The sequence below is a fragment of the Nyctereutes procyonoides genome, unplaced genomic scaffold, assembly GCF_905146905.1.
Source record: "Nyctereutes procyonoides isolate TBG_1078 unplaced genomic scaffold, NYPRO_anot_genome, whole genome shotgun sequence".
NCBI lineage: Eukaryota > Metazoa > Chordata > Mammalia > Carnivora > Canidae > Nyctereutes > Nyctereutes procyonoides.
The window spans coordinates 66703125-66722666 of NW_026575051.1; the positions used below are offsets into that span (position 1 = coordinate 66703125).

General features: G+C 46.4%; 1 protein-coding gene across 1 annotated transcript in view; it reads left to right on the forward strand.

Moving 5' to 3' along the window:
- The window catches only part of FIG4 (FIG4 phosphoinositide 5-phosphatase), a 122686-nt gene extending 119107 nt beyond the window's left edge, over positions 1–3579 (forward strand). Inside the window, exon 23 of the mRNA XM_055330220.1 lies at positions 3244–3579. Within this exon, the coding sequence (XP_055186195.1) occupies positions 3244–3421 (178 nt within the window). The 3' untranslated portion in view covers positions 3422–3579. The remainder of the gene's footprint in view (positions 1–3243) is intronic.
- The last annotated feature ends 15963 nt before the right edge of the window (positions 3580–19542 follow it).

The window sequence follows — 19542 nt, forward strand, 5'->3', positions numbered from 1 at the left end:
AGTAGGGTGAGGACTCCTGATTGATTTACTGGTAAGCAAGCAAAGGCACTGGGCAGAAATGGCTGGTCTATGGCCCCATTCATGGTTGTCCCAGCCCTACGTCCACAGGCATTTTAAATTGGCTTTATTTTTTTTTTATTTTTATTTATTTATGATAGTCACAGAGAGAGAGAGGCAGAAACATAGGCAGAGGGAGAAGCAGGCTCCATGCACCGGGAGCCCGATGTGGGATTCGATCCCGGGTCTCCAGGATCGCGCCCTGGGCCAAAGGCAGGCACCAAACCGCTGCGCCACCCAGGGATCCCTTAAATTGGCTTTAAATATCTCATCTGTGGGCAGCCCTGGTGGTTCAGTGGTTTAGCACCACCATCAGTCCAAAGCCTGATCCTGGAGACCCGGGATCGAGTCCCACATCAGGCTCCCTGCATGGAGCCTGCTTCTCCCTCTGCCTGTGTCTGTGTCTCTACCTCTCTGTGTGTGTTTCTCATGAATAAAAAAATAAAATCTTTTTAAAAAAAATCTCATCTGTGAAATGGAGGGTATAATCCCAGTGCTTCCTGTGCCCTGGTGCTATTACATTCCTCAGTCTGCCCACCTGTATATTCAGCCGAGGCCTCTGCAGAAGGACAAAACAATGACTTGGTCACTTGGCATTTCCCCTTAAGCCTCATTAAGGTTTAGTACCCAAGATAGCGTCTTCCTGCATCTCTTGGGTGTCTGGTGTGATTTCTGCCAGAGAGGTCTTCATTAATGCACAGAGGGTTCTGGGCAAAGGTCTGGCTTCCAAGACAGGATAGAAACCATTGGTCCCATTTTAAAATCGACTTTAAATATCTCATCTGTGAAATGGAGCATATAATCCCAGTGCTTCCTGCCTCCAGGGCAAGTGTGAAGATTAAGTAAGATACTATATGAAAAAGGGATTTGAGAAGGGGAAGATTCTAGACAGGTATAGGTGATGTGGTTCAGGAGTAGTTGCTCTGGCTGGTACTTTGAGGAGAATCTCTAAAAACCCTAATGGAGTCTTCATTTTAAAGGTTCAGATTAAAAACGTTTGACCCTAAATATTATCAACCATTAAAGAATTCTAACATTTCAGTGTGAATTATGTAAATGGCTAGAGAGTTGCTATGTTTTTATGAGGGAAAATTGAGAAGAGTTCATGTATTCATCATCCTAGTTGTTCACCATCACAGCGTGTTCTCCACAGACATCAGAATAACTGTAACTTGTGTGTTTCGAAGAAAGCACTGCAGCCAGGCTGGAGGACAGATGGAGATTCAGACATCTCGGGATTCTTTCACCTTGGTCTTTTTTTTTTTTTTAACTTTGAGTAAATCATTTTCCTTTGTTTTTTTTTTTTTTTCATTTCCTTAGATAAGGTTACATTCTAAGATTGTGTGAAATAATTTAAGTGCTTTAAAAAAATGGGGTATTTCACAAACTATATACCAAATTTGAATTGAACTGTATTATCCTGAGATGAAAACAGTTGAGGTTGGCTTCCAGGAAGAGTATTCCACCTCCAGCTATATTTTGTTTTGATGTAATGTAATGCATCTCCAGCCATGGCAGGATGTGCTAGTGTTCCAGGTACAGACAAAGCACAGTGAGCTACCTTGACTGTTTTCTGGGTAAGAAAGATCCACATTTGATTGCAACGCATCCTCTGAGGATTGGGGTGTTACTGTTCGACTCCTGTCTTCTGTGTGTCTCCACTTCCTGATGTCTCTTGAAATGCTGACATTCCAGGTTCAGACTTACTGGGACTCAGGCCCAATTCTGCTCCTGACAGCAAGGTATCCCCCCGCCCCCAGCATCAGGGGTCCCAGCTAAGCAAACAGCCACATATTCAGGATGCCTTCCTGATGCCTCTGATATGATGAGTAAGGCTAGATTCCAGCCCAGCAGAATAGAGTCTTCAGATCTTCTCCCTCTGTGTTATCTTGCCATAAGATGTATCCCCCACTTCACAGGGCCAGCCGTGGGTCAAGTGGTAGAGTGTGGAGTCCCTCACAACATTTTAGCTTCCCGTCCTCCCCATCAGTGGCACTTTCTTGACCTTCCATCCACACTCTACACGCATGCTCATTCTGCACCACCCCTGACTTGGCTGACTGACTCATCCCTTGAAGGCCAGCTCTCAGCTAAGGATGTAGGTGCTCAGTGTTCATTGAGTAAAGGTTGTGTCAGACACCAAACTGCATTTTGATGAGGCTTTTCTGGAGACAACACCTTCTCCAGTGGGTGAAGGAAATTTCAAGCCTTAAGTTAGCCTGGATGGTGGGATATGGAGGGATATTTTTGAATAAAGAGATTCTTGGGTGCTTTTCAATACCCCAGAAAGGAAGGAGCCTGCCTATTACAGATCCACAATCTCTTATCAAAAGCCTGAGGCCAGATGTGTTTTAGAATTCAAAGTTTTGGGGGTGTTAGCATAACAGGATGGTACATCCCCCAGTGTGATGTGAGGACTTGTCTGATAACTGAACACATTAATATTCACACAAAATGGAATGGGTATTGTTGGTTCAGGTTAGGATATGCCACTGAATGAATTTCAATTGGGTCAGGTTTTACCATCAAAGTGACATTTGGTCTTAAAGCTTTTGGGATTTCAGAATTGCAGATAAGGAATTATGCACCTGTAATTATTAATAATAATTCACGTTTACTGAGCACTTACAGTGTGCCCAGCATTATGCTAAGTGAGCCCTTTACATGTATAAACTCGTTTGCTCTTCTTATCAATGTGAGGAAGGAATTAGTATCTCTTACTTCACTGATTCCTACTAAATCTTCCTTTAAAAACCATAGATAACTGTTAGAACAAATAAATTAATTCCATAAATACACCAAAAAAACACATTGTGTTCCTATGATGTGTCAAGGAGCAAAAAATATACAGCCCCCACCTAAAGTTACTCCAGTCATGCGAGGGAGGCAGATGGGTGCCCAGACATGGGTGTCCCCAGGGCTGCCGGAACAGAGAATGGGTGCCCACCTAGCCTGTGCTTCACAGAAGACTTCCCAGGCAGGTGCTGGTCCAGCTCCATCCTCTGGGCAGGAGAGGAAGCCAGCTTAGAGAATGCGGGGTGGGGGTGGGGGGCCTACAACCCGTTATTAAGTCCACATCACATGGTCAAGGTCAGTAGCTCTTGAATGCTTTGAGACCATAGCTGCCTGTGGGCCCTTCACTTTATTTTCTTTCATGTAGCCTTTGTCTTCTCTTCCCTTTTACAGAACACCTATCTCAGCTTTCTCACAAGACAATATCTATGAAGTTCAGCCTCCAAGAGTAGATAGAAAATCTACAGAGATCTTCCAAGCCCACATCCAGGCCAGTCAAGGTATCATGCAGCCCCTTGGAAAAGAAGACCTCTCCATGTACCGAGAATACATCAGGAACCGCTACCTCTGACGAGAAAGCAGGTCCACCCATGAAATTGCTTTCGGTGTCATCTGTTTTGTCTCATCTTAAAAAGTTAATTTCCTAGGAGTCCTTTACATCTGAGAGTTGTTCCTTTTTGTAACTAGTGAACTGTAAATTATAGGAAATAAAGAAATGATTGAATATTTTTGCTCTCGTTGCCTTTGCTTTATTTTAGAAACATTTGTTTAGAAATGCAGTCAACAGGGGCGCCTGGGCGGCTCAGTTACTTAAGCATCCAGCTCTTGATTTTGGCTCAGGTCATGATCTCAGGTTGTGAGAGTGAGCCTCACGTTGGGCTCCATGCTCAGTTGGAATCTGCTTAAGATTCTCTCTCCCTTCTCCTTCTGCCCCCTCCCCCACTTGCAAATTGTCTCTATCTCTTTTTAAAATAAATAAATAAAATCTTTTTAAAAATGCAGCCAATACAGTATCACACCATAATTAGGAAATTAACAAGTACTTATGGAGTGCCTGCTGTGTGCCCAGGCACTATCTATGGTAGAGTCTAGGAGTAGCACAGTAAGCAAAACGCCAAAAAACTCCTCTCTTGTGCAAAATGAAGTCATTTTTCTTCAAAGTATTTTTCTTTATTGTTAACATATTTTTTAAATGAATTCTGATTTTATGTTAACTTTGGGGTTTGATTAAAAAATGTATTACACTGAAAACTCTTGTTCTTAGGAAATAAATGCTGAAATATTTATGGATAAAGGGACAAGATGTCAATAAAGTGCTGCTCCCCAATGGCTCAGTAAAAAAAAGAACAAATGGGGCAAAATATTAATAATTAGTAAATCTGGGAAAGAATAAATGGGGATTTTTTGAACAATTCTTATAAATATGAAATTCTATCAAAAGAAAGCATTAAAAATGTGTTATCCTGTATAACTTTTGTGGTGTACAGTTGTGTTACCTGATTAGACAGTTGGTGTCCAGTCAGGGTTGACTCATCACCTACACATGGTTTGCTCTCTGTGGAGTCAAATATAACGTGGGCAACTTTCTGCATTGTCTGACAGTTTGACATAAGTGATATGATCTCATTATGCCTATGCTTATATATAATATATATATAATATATATAAAATGCCTCTGTTCTCCCTCCTCATAAATAAAATAGAGTAGAAAACCAAGCTGTCTAATGGGAGAAGGAAAACTATCGGCCTAAACGACCTTTAAGGTATCTCCAACCTGGGATGCCTGGGTGGCTCAGTGGTTGAGCATCTGCCTTCGGCTCAGGGTGTGATCTCAGAATCTAGGGTCAAGTCCCACATTGGGCTCCCCACAGGGAGCCTGCTTCTCCCTCTGCCTGTGTCTGTGCTTCTCTCTCTCTGTGTCTCTCATGAATAAATAAATAAATCTTTAAAAAACAAACAAACAAACAAAAAGGTATCTCTAACCCCGAGATGCTGGAATTCTGTGGGAAGTTCAACACTGCAGGTAAAAAGCCCCTGATTAGTAGATATTTTTTTATTGCTGTCATCATAAAACCTGGTTTAGAGAATGACAGCAGGCAAGAGAAAATTTGTGTTGGCATGGTTTGGTTATGTCCCTCGGTAGCTTGCTACTGTATGTGCAGTTTCTCCCGAGTCTTCCCAAATCAAGAAATTATCTCGCATTGCCAGGGAAGTGTCAAGTTATAGACCAAACACTGATCTTCATTTTTAAAATTTATTTTTAAACATGGCTTTTTGGAGGTCTGTCTCCTTGTGACGAGAATAAAACCTTTGTGAAGATCTAGAATCTAGGACTTCTCTCAGATCCTTCTTTGGCTGGGAAGTAAGGCCCACAGTGCCTCCTTTGTTGGTGTGTTGTGAAGTTTGGAGGGAATGTATGTGAAACAGGTAGCCAGGGTTCCTGGCACATACATGATGCTCAGAAAATGGATAGTTGTGTGGTGCAGTGATGGTGGTTGGTGATGGTGGCGCAGACAATGTTCTCAAAATAAGGCCACTGCTTAATTAAACATGATTAACATGGTTTTTAACATAACAAATTAACATTATTTCCACATAAGATGACATCCGAACCATTGATTTTACCATTAATTCAGATCACTTCCACTTTAGCTGTACAAGGAAGGCCTTACAAATTGATACCAAACTAGATATAACATTTAATCTCTAGAAAGAAGTTAATGACCTCAAGAAGCATATAATTGAAGTGAATGTATATATGAAAACACTGAAAGGCTAACATGTAAAAGGAAGTACAGAGGCTGCTCTAATTTTTAGACCCAAAGAGAAGAAACATGTACTTAGTTAAGAGCATGAGCTATGACCCTTGTCACTTACAAGTGATCTCTAAGCCTCAATTTTTCTCACCTAATATAAAGGATGGTTGAAAGAAACAAGAAAATACCTATTGGGCTTGGTGTCTATCACGTAGCAAATATTCGGCAAATGTTAGCTTGATAAGATCACCGATAATGTGTAGTCGCCACCACTTCTCACCTGGTGCCTGAGCAACTCAGAGCAAGACCAGGTCTCCACTCACCATGCCATTGTCACTGCAAAGGGAGAAGAGAAGCCTTCCTACTTCACCGTGGCATTTTCCATTTTAACTTTTTTAAATTTTTTTTTGAGATTTTATGTATGTATGTATTTATGTATGTATTTATTTATTTGAGAGAGAGAACACAAGCAGGAGCAGTGAAAGGGAGGGAGAAGCAGGCTCCCTGCAGAGCAGGGAGCCAGCTGCAGGGCTCAATCCCAGGACCCAGGATCATGACCTGAGCTGAAGGCAGACACCTAACTGACGCAGCCACCCAGGCGCCCCCTTAATTCTTTAGATCAACCAATATGAGTGAACCTTGAAACACGGTAGATCATAAATTAAAATATCAGTAAACAATGATGACATTCTGTGAAATAAAATTTTATTGACCATGTTATCACACCTAAGAGCGAAGTAAAAATGTTCACATCAAAATTCAGTGTGAACCTACTAGGACTGTGTGTGTGTGACGGTGGGGGACATGCTTTCTTAAAGCCACTTTGTGGAAATCTAAACACGGCAACAGAGGAAGCTACGTCTTGTTTCGGGAAATGGAGAGATGCTTTGGTCCTGGTTGAGCTTTTCCAACTTAGGCGCTGCTACCAATGATGTTGAGAAGGCTGGAAGCTTCTACTGCACAAATGATCAGACATAAAAAAAAAAAAATCAGTCTGTGGTCATGAGGCAAAAATCCATATGACTGTGACCTGTCCTCAGAAGAGTTTAATTTTAGATGTTGTGGATCCAAATTGAAATTGTTTTATGTGAATTCCATTTCTCCAACAGAAAAACAACTCCTGTCAGAATTCGAATTGATTTTATTCTCCTCTTCTATGAGAATAAATTAGTTGCCACTTGAAGATGCGATTCCAACTTTGTTGGGTTTCTGCAGGTAGAGAGTTCAAAAATTATCCTGTATCTTATTATATGTTTCACAGTAAAGCTCCCCCCCCCCCCAACTCCATGAGTTTTCTCCTTCCTAGAATTTACCAGCTGCTGAGTCAGAAGCCTTTTCTCCTTTTGGGAAATGATGTGCTTCACCGTTGTCCTCACACGTGCCATTGGGGCTGGCTGGTCAGAACAAATTGCTTAGAGGAGCCAGAGAAGGCAAAGCTGGCCGATTACCCCAAACACGCTTTTCTTACAAATCACGTTTTGCTCTTTTAAAATCAGTTTAAAGATACATTCCCTTTTTCTGGTTTGCCCCTCTGGCATTTTTTATTTATTCCTTTGAGATCTATACCACCTCTCACGATCTCTCCTGCCTGACAAACAATAGGGCTAACTGATGATTATTATGGTTGAATGAATCCTTTATTGAAGGAAAAATGAAATATTTTTCTTCCTTATTGAGACTTAATTTGCTCCCTTTTGGAAGAGGTGACAGATGACTCTGGAAACCACACGTGTTCTGACCTACTCGTAGCGAAGTTCAGGTTTCTAGATCTGCGTGCACATGAGCAGCTTTCATCAGTAGACTCGTGAGTCCCCTTTTCATTTTCAGAAGCTGGAGGGCCATTTATTAATAAAGAACAGTAAGCTACCATTTCACTCTCGCTACCCACACACAAAATATTTTATGGGTTCATTTCTTGAGTGCATTCATCTGAGTGGACTCCCATTGTCATTGCCATCCAACTGGTATGTAAAAACTAGATCCTCTATAATTGAAGAAGACTTTTCATAAAGAAAATCACAAAACTAAACCACTGGTATTAGTTTATAGAGGAAAAAAAAGGGGACTGGGAAATAGGATTTGCTAAGCCAGGCAGCAGCCAAGATGCTGATCAAAGAGAAACATGGCATGGCTGACCAGAAGAGGGTCACAAATCCTGTTGCCCCAAGATTGGTTATAGAGACAAGGGCAGTGCCGCCATCTGCTTTTTCTTCGCTGTTAAAAGGTAGAATATTCCAGCACTCCCCAAATAACCATCACTTTTCCTTTTACAGTGGGAATTATAATTTAAATACAAAGTTTTCTTCTCTTCCCTTGTCCCTTCCTCGCCTCTCAAGCATTGCACTTTAAGGGTGATTAGGCTGATGATAAAATTTACCATCCTGTCCCACAGTGGCAGAGCATCTAAGACAGGTGCATCCCAAAGATCCAGCAGTCAGGGAAGAGTGGTGCCATGACATCATCTCTGGTGACTAGACATGCATTGGATTCTGAATGATTTCCTCTGGGGAGGGAGTGCATGGTTAAGTCTGCGTGTAGGGATCTCCAGCTTCTGTTGGAAGACGTTTCTGGAAGGGGAAGGAAGAAGGTTTATGTGTGTGCTGAGCAGCTAGGGTGCACGTGTGAGCCGCCCAGGCCTTCTTCCGAGGACTGCCTCGCCACACCTCCCACTATGATCCCTCCCTCTGACCCAGAGTCATCAGGTCAGGGCAGGAGAGTGAGATGAAATTCCTCTCCTCTGCTCCTTTCCTTCTCAAAGTTATTGAGCATCAGCAGTATGCTCGGAGCCATGCTAGCTGCTGGAGTTTAATGAGTTAAGGGGGAGGAAGATTGCTCCTTGCCCCAAGCAGCCTGCAGCATAGAGGGAAAGACAGATGTGTAAACAATCTGATACAAAATGATTTCTCAAGATCACTGCTCTGCCCAACGCCCCTGGGGCCCTGAGGAGGATGTAACTACGTAGGGTAATGAGGGAAATTTTTTACTGAGCTTGATTTTAAGAGAACGAGTAGAAACCTGACAAGGAGAGCAGAGAGGGCATTCAAAAGAACAATAGGAACAAAATGCGCAGCCTTTTGGGGGGGGCAGAAAGTCATTTGGCATTGCTGGACAGAGGGAGGGTGGCGGAAGGGGGGGGAAGGTGATGAGAAGGGAAAGGTCAGGGAGAAAGTTGGAAAGATAGGACAAAAAAAAAAAAAAAAGAAGGGCAGCCCCGGTGGCCCAGTGGTTTAGCACCGCCTTCGTCCAGGGGTATGATCCTGGAGACCTGGGATCGAGTCCTACGTCGGGCTCCCTGCATGGAGCCTGCTTCTCCCTCTCTGTCTGTGTTTCTGCCTCTCTCTCTCTCTCTCTCTCTCTCTCTCTCTCTCTGTGTGTGTGTGTGTGTGTGTCTGTCATGAATAAATACATAAAAATCTTTAAAAAAAAGAAAAAAGAAAAAGAAAAAGAAAAGACAGACAGGTCAGGTGAGATTGTGAAGGGCCCAATAGTCTAATGCAGTGGTTCTCAAACTTTTTGAGAACCTCATTACAATTTTTAAAATTATGAAAGACCTCCATATGGGTCTTATCTAAATGTAGACATTTACCACATTCAGAAACTGGTAACTCCTTTTATTTTTTTAAGACTGATTTATTTATTTTAGAGAGAGAGAGAGAGAGACAGAGAGAGAGAGAGAGAGGATGTGCAGGATGGGCAGAGGGAGAGAGAAACTCAAGCAGACTCCATACTGGGTGTGGATCCCAATGCAGGGCTCGATCTCAGGACCCCGAGACCATAACCTGAGCTGAAACCAAGAGTCAGATGCTTAACCGTCTGCACCAGGTAGGCACCCCAGAAACTGGTAACTTTTAAATATTTATCAATTCATTGAAAATAGCAATAATAAGGCCATTCCACCTTAACTGTATAGTTTTAATAAAAAATAACCTTTCCAAAACAAAAAATAATAAACTCATCAGAGGTCAACAGAAATAGCATATTTTATGAAAAATAACTTCAAAAAAATTTAATGAATATTGGCATTGTTTCACATTTTCAAATCTTCTTAACGTCTGGCTTGGCTTATTGAAGACAGCTGGGTTCTCATATCTTATGCATTCAGTCTGTTTTAATATGTTATTTTGGTTAAAACATGGGAAGAAAATCCATTTTCACACAGATACATAGTTGAAAAATGGAGAAGTATTTTGATAATAGTCCTTTTGGATTATTATGGATATTTTTTCTTACTATCCCAAAGCTCAGTAAGTGGTCGTTTCTTAAAGGTTAGTTGCATTGTGAAATTCAAAACTGTATCAGTGAACTTCCCATAGTCTGCGGCATTAAAATTGGTATATCTTACTTACACTTCGAATGGGTCTTTTACCCAAGCTTGATTTTGTTACATCACAGGTTGGTCATTTGGAAAATATTGGTTCCCTGAGATAGACAGATCTTCCAAATGTTGACGTGTTCATTTGTAGCCAATTTTAAGCGTTGAGAAGCTGCCAAGCCCATAGAATTTCCAAAATTCTAATGTTTGCTTGGAAGCTCAAATGTTATCATTGGCAACAAATATAGCCAGTTTTCTATATAACGGCAGACAGGCTGATTTTATTGACTTTCAAGAAAAGTGGCTGCCAGATAGCCAAGCCTGATGACTATGGTTGGTCTGACAGTACTTTTTTTCGAGGAAAGATGGTCTTCCTTGGAAAGAGTGGCTAATCCAGCTCACAATTCAAACAATTGCAATTTTCCTCAAAGCGGCCACCGTACTTGGGTATGCAGCCGAAATGCTTAGGTGCCCTTCCCCTGTGATCGCACAAAATTTCAAAAGACTACATTCAGGGGTGGAAGTTTAATAAAAATCACTTTTACTACTTTATCAGGGACATTCTTAAGTGAAGCTAGCTGTTCATGGGAAGCGGTGGGTGACGCAACAGGGTACTACCGTGTGTCCCTGCCTCGAGTCATGCTCGGCTCCCGCAGTTTTCTCCCTATTACTTTGGTACCATCAGTGCCAGTGTCAACACAGTGAGAAAAGCAAATAGTATCTTCCTACCATTATGAAAAGAGCTTGACCTGGCGGACTCCCTGACCTAGTCTGGGGAACTCCATGCCTCCGTGAACCACACTTTGAGAACTAATATGCTAAGGGATGACAGGCTTTACGGGTCACCTATTAGACAGGTGGGACCCATTGAGGGTCTTGAGGAGGGTGCCTCAGTTGGACACTTTCTGCTCTGGTTGTTCACAGCATCCTGGCTTCTGACAGCACTTACCACACTGTTCTGTAGTGGGTGTCTGTCTTCCCGGGGAAACTGAGCACTGGGAGAGCAGAGCCAAGCCCCCCTCCTCTGCATCTCCCAGCCCAGAGCCCCTCTAACTGGCACTCAGTACACGCTGTCAAGTGAATGCTTGAGAGTAACTCTGGCAACCGTATGACACTGTGGGGGCTCGGAACCAGCAGGAGACTTGAATCATCCTCTTGCCTTTGAGTGTCTAACGCATTAATTAAAACAATGTTCATTCATTCCTGCTTTGAAAGACATCCAAGGGAGATGTGAGTGCACCTCCCTTTGACCCCCTACTCACCAACCTGTTGCATGCCTCTGTCTGTGGCCACCAGGGATGTGCTATATGGACAGACCATAAGCCTTGTCTTTCTGGAGAAAAGAGATTTATTTGAACATGGATTTCTCTTTTATTTATCACATCCAAAAGAATCAGTCAGTGCCAACTCCAAATTCTGTTGGATTGAGCCATTATAACATTAAATATTCCACTGACAAAGTTGAAAATTCTTAACTATGTGTATTTTCACCCCATGTATTTACTTTTGATGGCTTTTAGCAGGGGAAGGTATACTAGAGGTTATATTAATGTGCTTTTTTTTTAAACTATTCACTGAACTATGGAGAATTATAGTGTAATTTTCCACTTCCAGATGGACTATAAAGGTCCGGGTTTTTCCAAAAGATATGGATAGCAATTTTGTTAAGTTTGGCATTGCCTCAATCAAGTCTAATACCTCTGAAAAATCAATTTGAGAAAAGATACCACATGTTGGCAAATCATGTGTGATAAAAGCTTTCATGAATCTCACTTCCCTGATTATGAAGTCATCTTTAATTCAGTTCAATAAAACATTTAATTTTGTCTGTATCTTCAGAGGCAGAAATTCGCAGGTCAGCTTGTTCACAGAAAACATTTAGTAAATGGAAGTATACGATCTTTCTAATCATCATTTTAGGTTAAAGTTGTGTAAAAAAATCTATTTTATCTTTTTCTTATGAATCTTTGGGATAATATAATTAAATGTCTCTATACATCTTCTGAGAGTCTTCTGCATTAAAAAGAAAGAAAGAAAGAAAGAAAAAAGTTCTGTTCAGGAAACTCAAATTCCTACCTGCATTAAGAATCCTCATTTTACAGGCTTATCAAGGGGAGTTTATTATTTTTTTAGACAAAACTTGCAGGGTGTTGGCAGCTGCAGCAATAGGGTTCATCTAGATCTGGGTCGGTGGATCCAGATCCACTGACACTCACCCAGGAGACTTAATGTCCTCCCAGGGGCTAGGACCAATCCAGAACAATAGGAAACTATTCTTGAATAGTGGCACTAATCTCCACTTTAGACCCTGGAGTGTGGTATTTTTGATTCACCACAACCTTGGTCAATGGTGGGGGAGCCATTTCAAGGGCTCGGCCCTGCTTACTCTGAGAATTCTTAACCGTGTTCAGTCCAAGGATCCAGTGTGGAGATTACTCCAGCTGCCACGTACATCAGATCCAACGACACACTCGCTATCTGGGCAAGTGGCCACCGCAGCCCCCATGTGGGTCCATGGCGAGCTGGACTCTAACCTGGTTTCCATTTATTACCTGGCCTCTGTGAGTGGCCACTCGCTCTAACCAGGATCACAATGACACTTTGCATCTCCAGGTATCAGTGTCAACCTATCAGCTCCTTGTTTAAGACACATTGAGAGGTGCGGATTCCCTTTTTAGCAACAGAAATCTGATGGAATGGGAGGATCTACCTCCAGCTCAACAAATATTTTATGAGCACTTATGGGGTGGCAAGCATGTGCCGACAGGCTGATCTCAAAACATAGTTTGAGGCCCAGCGCTGACTGGTAACTGCTGGTTGTTAGAGGACCCAGAGCATCCTGGAAGGTCCGATCTGCAGCGTGGGGCCCCTGCGGAGTGTGGACCTAGGGCTCTTGTTGCCAGGGTTTTGTGACTCTCCCACTGAGTCCATGTCAGCACCATGGGTTTTGAATGAACCCGGTTTATGAGGCAGAAATAATGCGCTGAGATCAGTCTCAAAGTTAAAAATGCCTACGTATTTGGGGGAAAAAATAGATGTGCGTTCCTCAAAGTGAGAAGGCTTTCCGATTGGGATTTCTGGAGCCAACGACGTTAGCCATTCCTTCCATAGGGAAACACGTTATGAAATCGGGTGGGGACTTGAATGGGGCAGACATTTCCTATGGAGAGATTTACAGGGGGGCTTCCTTCCTCTGTTGGGACACAGTGTTCTCTGGGGCCCACGAGGAAAGGAAAGTCCCGCTCAGCCTCATGGGGTGGGGGCTGCCTGCCAGACAGTGTGAAGGGTGGGATGCTGCAGGAGGGCAGGGCCATGGTGCCCATGTCTGGCTGATGGGAGCCCCAGCGCCCGGGAGGTGGCCCAACCAGGCAAACCAGGAGCCCCGAATACGCCTCCGCCTTTGGAGTCAGCCAGAGATCTCCAGATCTGGACACACTTCCAGAAATGAGCACTCCTGGGGGGTTCCGGGCATTGACCCCTCCCCTCCCCACTACATAGCCACCAGCCTCCCATGTGACTCTTCCTGTCGTGAAAGGTCCCCACCTGAGGTCCCCCCAGAGCATGGGGAGATGCCTGCTTGGCTAAGGTAAGGGACTAGGCCAGGTACAGGAATGCATCCGTCTCTCCTTGGCTTAAATATACCTCCAGCTAATCCACTCACCAAACTTTTTTTTCCCTTTTCTCTGTTGCATCTGCTATGTACGAGGCGGGGTGCAAGCTTAGGGAGATGATGGGATTACAGGCCAGGTCTCCCCAGGTGTGTCCACCAGTTACCCAAGGGAGGACGCGGCTCTTGCCTGTGGCTCAATAGGACCAGTGGTCACAGTGTTAGGACCGGAGCCTCGGGTAATGGGAAACCCTTTGCTAGAGATTGGGGGATCGATGGCAAGCAAAACACAGCTTGCCTCGAGGGGCCGTGGTTTGACAGGGCAGACAGGCCAGGAAGGGCTCCTTGGGCGGCATGACGGCCCGTGGGAAGTAGGGGTGCCAGAGGGGAGCGCGCAGGGGGCCCCCAGGCCATCACGATGTTGCTGCTTAGCTTGAGATTAATGCATAAAACCAAGCCTCGTGGGGACAACGTCCTCGGGTGCCCGACTCCCTTCGCCACCGCACTCTCGGGTACCACCGAGCAAGGGAACTCAGGAACAAGCACCGAGGGGTGCTGGGCTGTGTTGTGAGATGGGGGGCCGGGGCCCCAGAGCCCCTGGAGGCAGCCCCCACAGCCGCCCGTCCTGTCCCCACAGCCACATGGCCTGGAAAGCGCCTCCGACGACCTCGGCCCAACGCTGGGTCAGCCTGGGGTGGCCTGTCGCCTTTCTAACAGCTTCCCGTAGATCACTGAATGTGCTGGGGTCCCAAAGAAGGCTGTGACCCCAAAAACATCGGCTGAGAACGCCGCACTGGAGTGGAAAGCGCAGAGAAGCACAGGTGTCACCTGTCCAGGCCAGCGCAGCCTGGGCCCTTACACGCTCTCCCTGCCCCGAGAGGGTCACTGTTCCCCCATAAAAGGATGTAGGCCCGTCATCCTAGGGCCCCACTGTGCGGGGAGCGTAAGAGACAGTGAAGGGGATCAAAAGGGAAGGGGGGACTGAGTGGGGAAAGTTAGAGCGGGGACAAACCCTGAGAGACCCCAACTCTGGTAAAAAGAGGGTAGTGGAGGGGAGGCAGGCGGGGGGACGGGGGACGGGGGAATAGGCCCTGGGGGGGCAGGTGATGGGGTGAGCCCTGGGTGTGATACTATATGGTGGCAAGTCGAACTCCAATAAAAACAAAAAAGGGGGGGATTTAGGCCAGCTTCCCCTTTGCTGCGAATGACAAAGCAATTTCCCACATGTTTTCTTGAAAAATTGTTTTCATTATGAGCGTTTGACTTTCCTCCTGTTTTCTGAAGAAAGGGCAGAGAAGGTAGTAGGGGAGCCCTCGTCACTGCGGGCAACGGACCGTCCCCGGTTTCTCAGGCCGGAGCCCCAGTGGGAGGCGCAGGTGACTCCTTGTTTGGGGGAGGGGCGGTGCAGGGAGGTACCTCCGTGTCCTCGGGTGCAAGAGTGAGCAGTGACTCTGCAGGCTGCGGGGCTTTGAAGACCCCGCTCTTTGGGGACCCAGAGGTCGCATATGAGAAGGCCCCACTCGCTGGGCCAATGCACCCCCGAGCTCCCCAGGCGGGCGGCCCGGGCAGCTCACACAGATGATCTACCCTGAAATGAGGAGCTGCCACAGGGGCTCCTGGGGGCCCGCGAGGCCCGCGAGCGGATGCCCTCTGAGAGCCGGAGAAGCGGTTTAGAGCCCTACAGGGCCTGAGGAAATAGCATCGCCCTCTCCAGATGCTCTTAAAGGACTACTTATGAATCTCTACCATCGAGTCAAGTTTATATTAATTCACCGTCCTCAAGTCACCCCTGCGTAGCAACAGCCACTCCACTGAAGGGCCGGGCCCGCATGCGGTGGTCTCTGCAGACGAAGGGCAGACAGGTTCAAGTTCAAAGTTGTTGCTAGGTTTTGCAGAGGTTCTCTCTTTAATGCTCACAAGTCTCTGGGATCCTTGTTATTTTCCTTGAGGTGGGAGGGTATCTGGGGAGATGCCCTTGATGATTCCCTCTTTTGCTCCCTCTCTCCCCTCACGGCCAGGCCCCCATAGGGATCACAGTCGTTGATTGCAAAGGAAACAGAGAGAAGCATTTCTGTCTTGGTTTCCACAAGCCAGTGACAGGGAGAAAAGAGAGGACTACTAGAAGCACCAAAATGTTAGAAGATTTAAAAAAAAAAAAAAAAAGGAATCTTCTTTCCATCCCTCCCCCCCACCCACATTAGGAAAAGATGTTGGAGGAGAAAGAATAGACTTTAGAGGGTGCTGGAGGGGCTGTGGCAGGTTACAGTTTCCAAAGATGTTCACGGCGATGTCCCCCGTGCCTCATGCTGTCCCTACAGTGTGACTGTGACAATGTTCTCAAAGGCAGCTGGGAGCTAGGGCAGGCTGGAGACTCGTGGCTGAGGGGTCCGAGAGTCGTCTTAGAAGGCCACACAGCTCTGCTTGGGAGCTGAGAACACTGGCCTGTGGAGCCCTGAGCAGGCAGGCTGTGAGGAAGCCCAGGTCACAGGGAGGGGCCCCAAGGAGGTGTCCTGGCCAGCAGGCCCTGCTGAGGTCCCCACCGCCATCCACAACCGCTCATGAGAGGGAAGAAGCTTCCAGATGACTCCAGCTCCCAGCTGTCAAGTTGTACCTTTCTGAGAGTCCGACATCCGAGCGGAGAGAGGTAAGGTGTCCCCATACAGATTCCATGAGCATAATACAATGATTGCTGTGAGGCCCTACGTTTTGGGGTGATGCCTTGTGCAGACGTAACCAGAACAGGGCCCAGCATTTTTTTTCTCCAGGGCTGAGGAAAGTCTTAGATCCTATTGGTGGGTTTAAGGATTCCAGAACTGAGGATCTGTGCTTCTTGGGAGCTCTGGGGTACGATCCCAGAGACACACGGCTACATGATGGTAGACAGGGCTTTGGGCGGCCTCTCATATTCTAAAACTTACCACACTCTGCAGTTAGCAGGACAATCCCTCTATCCCCAAGCGTGGCATCAATGGGAAGAGATGATAAGAAGTGGTGACCTGTGAGGGCAGATGACCAGGGTCAGACACGGTGGTTTAAAAAAGTCCAGGTGGTCAGATGGCACCGAAGACCAAAGGCCACTCTCTGCTGCAGCCCCACCAAATACTTGGCAACATGCGAGACCTCCCCAAAACTGAGACACAACTAAGAATCCTTGGCTGTCCCGTGTTAGCCCTTTTGGATTCCCAGGATTAGAGGTTAGGGACAAAATCTTGGTCCCAGGGGAGAACCAGTGTGCTGAGAAAAGGTAGAAACATTTTATGTTTCAGTGTCCAGCAGGCATGTGTCCCACATGACAGCTCCTAGCTGGAGGCAATGCAAGCATGCTTCTCTGGCTTTGCTTGTTGGAAAACCAAGAGCCTCATGATAGGCCATATCCACAAAGAGCCCACAGTTAGGACCAAGGAGGCTAGGGTGGGGCTCAGGTGGAGTTACCTTGGACATCCGAAGGAACAGAGGTGGGAATCAGAGTCTCCAGGAGTGTGGGCTCAGCCAGTACTCGTTTCCTTCCCTGCCGTAGGCTGCCAGGACCTGGAAGGAAAAGGCTAATGGAATCCACACAGAGTTTTCCTGACAGAAGCTCTGGAAGGGGAAATGGCCTCATGGCCTTGAACTTCCCCAGTGAGATCCCTAATCTCTGTCCTAGCAAGTTCTGAGTCAAGAGAGACCTAGAAGTTGCAAAATGCCAATGTGTGTGGGTAGCTTGCAGAAAGGAACAGGAGAGTCTCAGCGGTGGCTTGTGCCAACCAATGGCTGATCACAGAGGGGGTGACAGATATTCTAGTAGATGGACCTTCCCCAGCATATCGCCCCACATATTCTTCAGTAATATGTGGGCAAGGATGCAATTCTGGGAAATCTGAATGGAACAGGATCCTGGAACGGATTGGAACATGCACCCCAAAATACGCCACTTTGGCGTACTGGTAATTTTGACCTGAAGACAACCAAGGAACATGAGATGCAGGAATGGCTCTCTGACCTCCTCATTTCTACCTAAAGGCAGGGCATAAATTTCCTGAGAAAGGTGACCTCCTGGTGTCAGGAAGAGGAGAGCATTCTTATCACTGGAAATGGAGAGTCAAAGCAGAGATGAGTCTGCCTAAATGTCTGCGGGTGTCTCTTCCCAAGGCCACCATGGCCAACCCAGGCTCCACCTCACTGTTCCCTCCCCCAGGAAAAGGACATGAGTCTTCCCTTTGAGGACAGGGCTCCAAGAAGAAGAGGAGCCGGCCACAGTGGAGCTGAATTGGAGTCTGATGCAAGTTGGCTTTCTGTTGAGTGTATGACTGGGGGATGTCCTGATGCAGCGGGGGACCCTCCTCTCCTCGCCCAGGACCCACCCTGTGCCTGAGTCTTTTTTGTTTTTTTAAGATTGTATTTATTTATTCAAGAGAAACACAGAGAGGCAGAGACACAGGCCGAGGGAGAAGCAGGCTCCATGCAGGGATCCCGATGCGGGACTCGATCAGGGACCCCGGGGTCACACCCTGAGCCAAAGGCAGACTCTCAACCGCTGAGCCCCCCAGGTGCCCCTGTGCCTCTGAGTCTTCCTGGCAGTGGCACTGCGGTTGTTTTCCCAGTTGGCACCCTTCCTTCATCCAGCTTCGGGGCTCACGTTTGTTCCCCCAAACAAGTGCTCATCCTGTAACAGGTGGGTGCTCGGAGCTAAAGACACAAACACAAATAAGCGTTTTTGCAGAGATACAAACGCTCTCTGCCTCTTTTAGGGGAGCCCTGCAGTCTCTGACAATCAGCCGTCTCTAAATGCACACATAGAGGCCTCTATTGAGCACTTAGTATGTGCCAAATGCTGTTCCGAACTTTAATTTTTTTTTTAGATTTTATTTATTTATTCACGAGGGACACACAGAGAGAGGCAGAGACGCAGGCAGAGGGGGAAGCAGGCTCCCTGCGGGGAGACCCATGCGGGACTCGATCCCAGGACCCCAGGATCATACCCTGTGCCGAAGGCAGACGCTCAAACACTGAGCCACCCAGGCGTCCCTGTTCCAAACTTTTGATGTGTGATAACTCAATTAATTGTCACGGCAATCCTTTGAAATTAATAATGTTCTCATCCCATCTGACGCAAGAGGAACTGAAGCCCAGACAGAAGTAATTTGCTTCTAAGTAGAGGAACCGGGAGTTAAACCAGACACTTCGGTCCTTGATGCTGAGCTCTTAACCGCGAGGCCCAAACCGTAGTGTCTCTCGACAAACCTTCAGGCAAGACAGGGTTCGTGAGCACCTGTGAGACCCACCTCGAAATCCAAGAGATACCTGAGGGGCTCCCCTGAACAGAGCCAGGGGAGACCCAAGGGAGGAGCTGGAGAAGAGCTTCACTTTCTGATTGTTCGTGTTGCCCACGAGCCTGGTGAGAACTGTGGAAACGGAGTTTGTGTCTAGGATTTCAGGTCCCCGGGCACGGGTGCTTATGTGCAACTGGGTGTCCCTGCCAGTGACAGGAGGAGGAGCTTGACATGAATTAGAAAAAGTGGAGTGGAAGCAACCTTGCTTCTCCTCCACCCAAGCCCTCAATGTATAAATGGGGAAACTGAGGCCTAAGACACGGTATGACCTTGAGATCAATGGTTCGGTGTGTGAAAGCCAGGCCAGCCCTCCCACCGCTGCCCTGTGGCCTTCGGTCTGCCGGGAAAGATCTCCAGGCTGCAGGCATGAGGCTGGGATTACGCCTTCTTTCTTTGTATCCACCTCAGCCCCCAACACATAGGTGGTGTCTAATAGGCCCTCATGGAATTATGCCGAATGAGTGCATGACTGCTGGTTGTTCTAGAAGAAATGCAGCTGGAGAAACAGGTGCCTATGATTACTTGCCCTGGACCCTCCTCCCGCCTGTTCTCAGCATGTGCGTGTGGCAGTGGTGGATCCATGGGCTTTCTCTGGATGGTCTTTTAGCCCCCCAAAAAGGTCTTACCTCCCAGAAAGTTCTGGTTTGGCAATTGACTCTTCACTCCCAGGAAAACTTTTCATGAAAGTTAGCCAGTCTCTGAAATTGG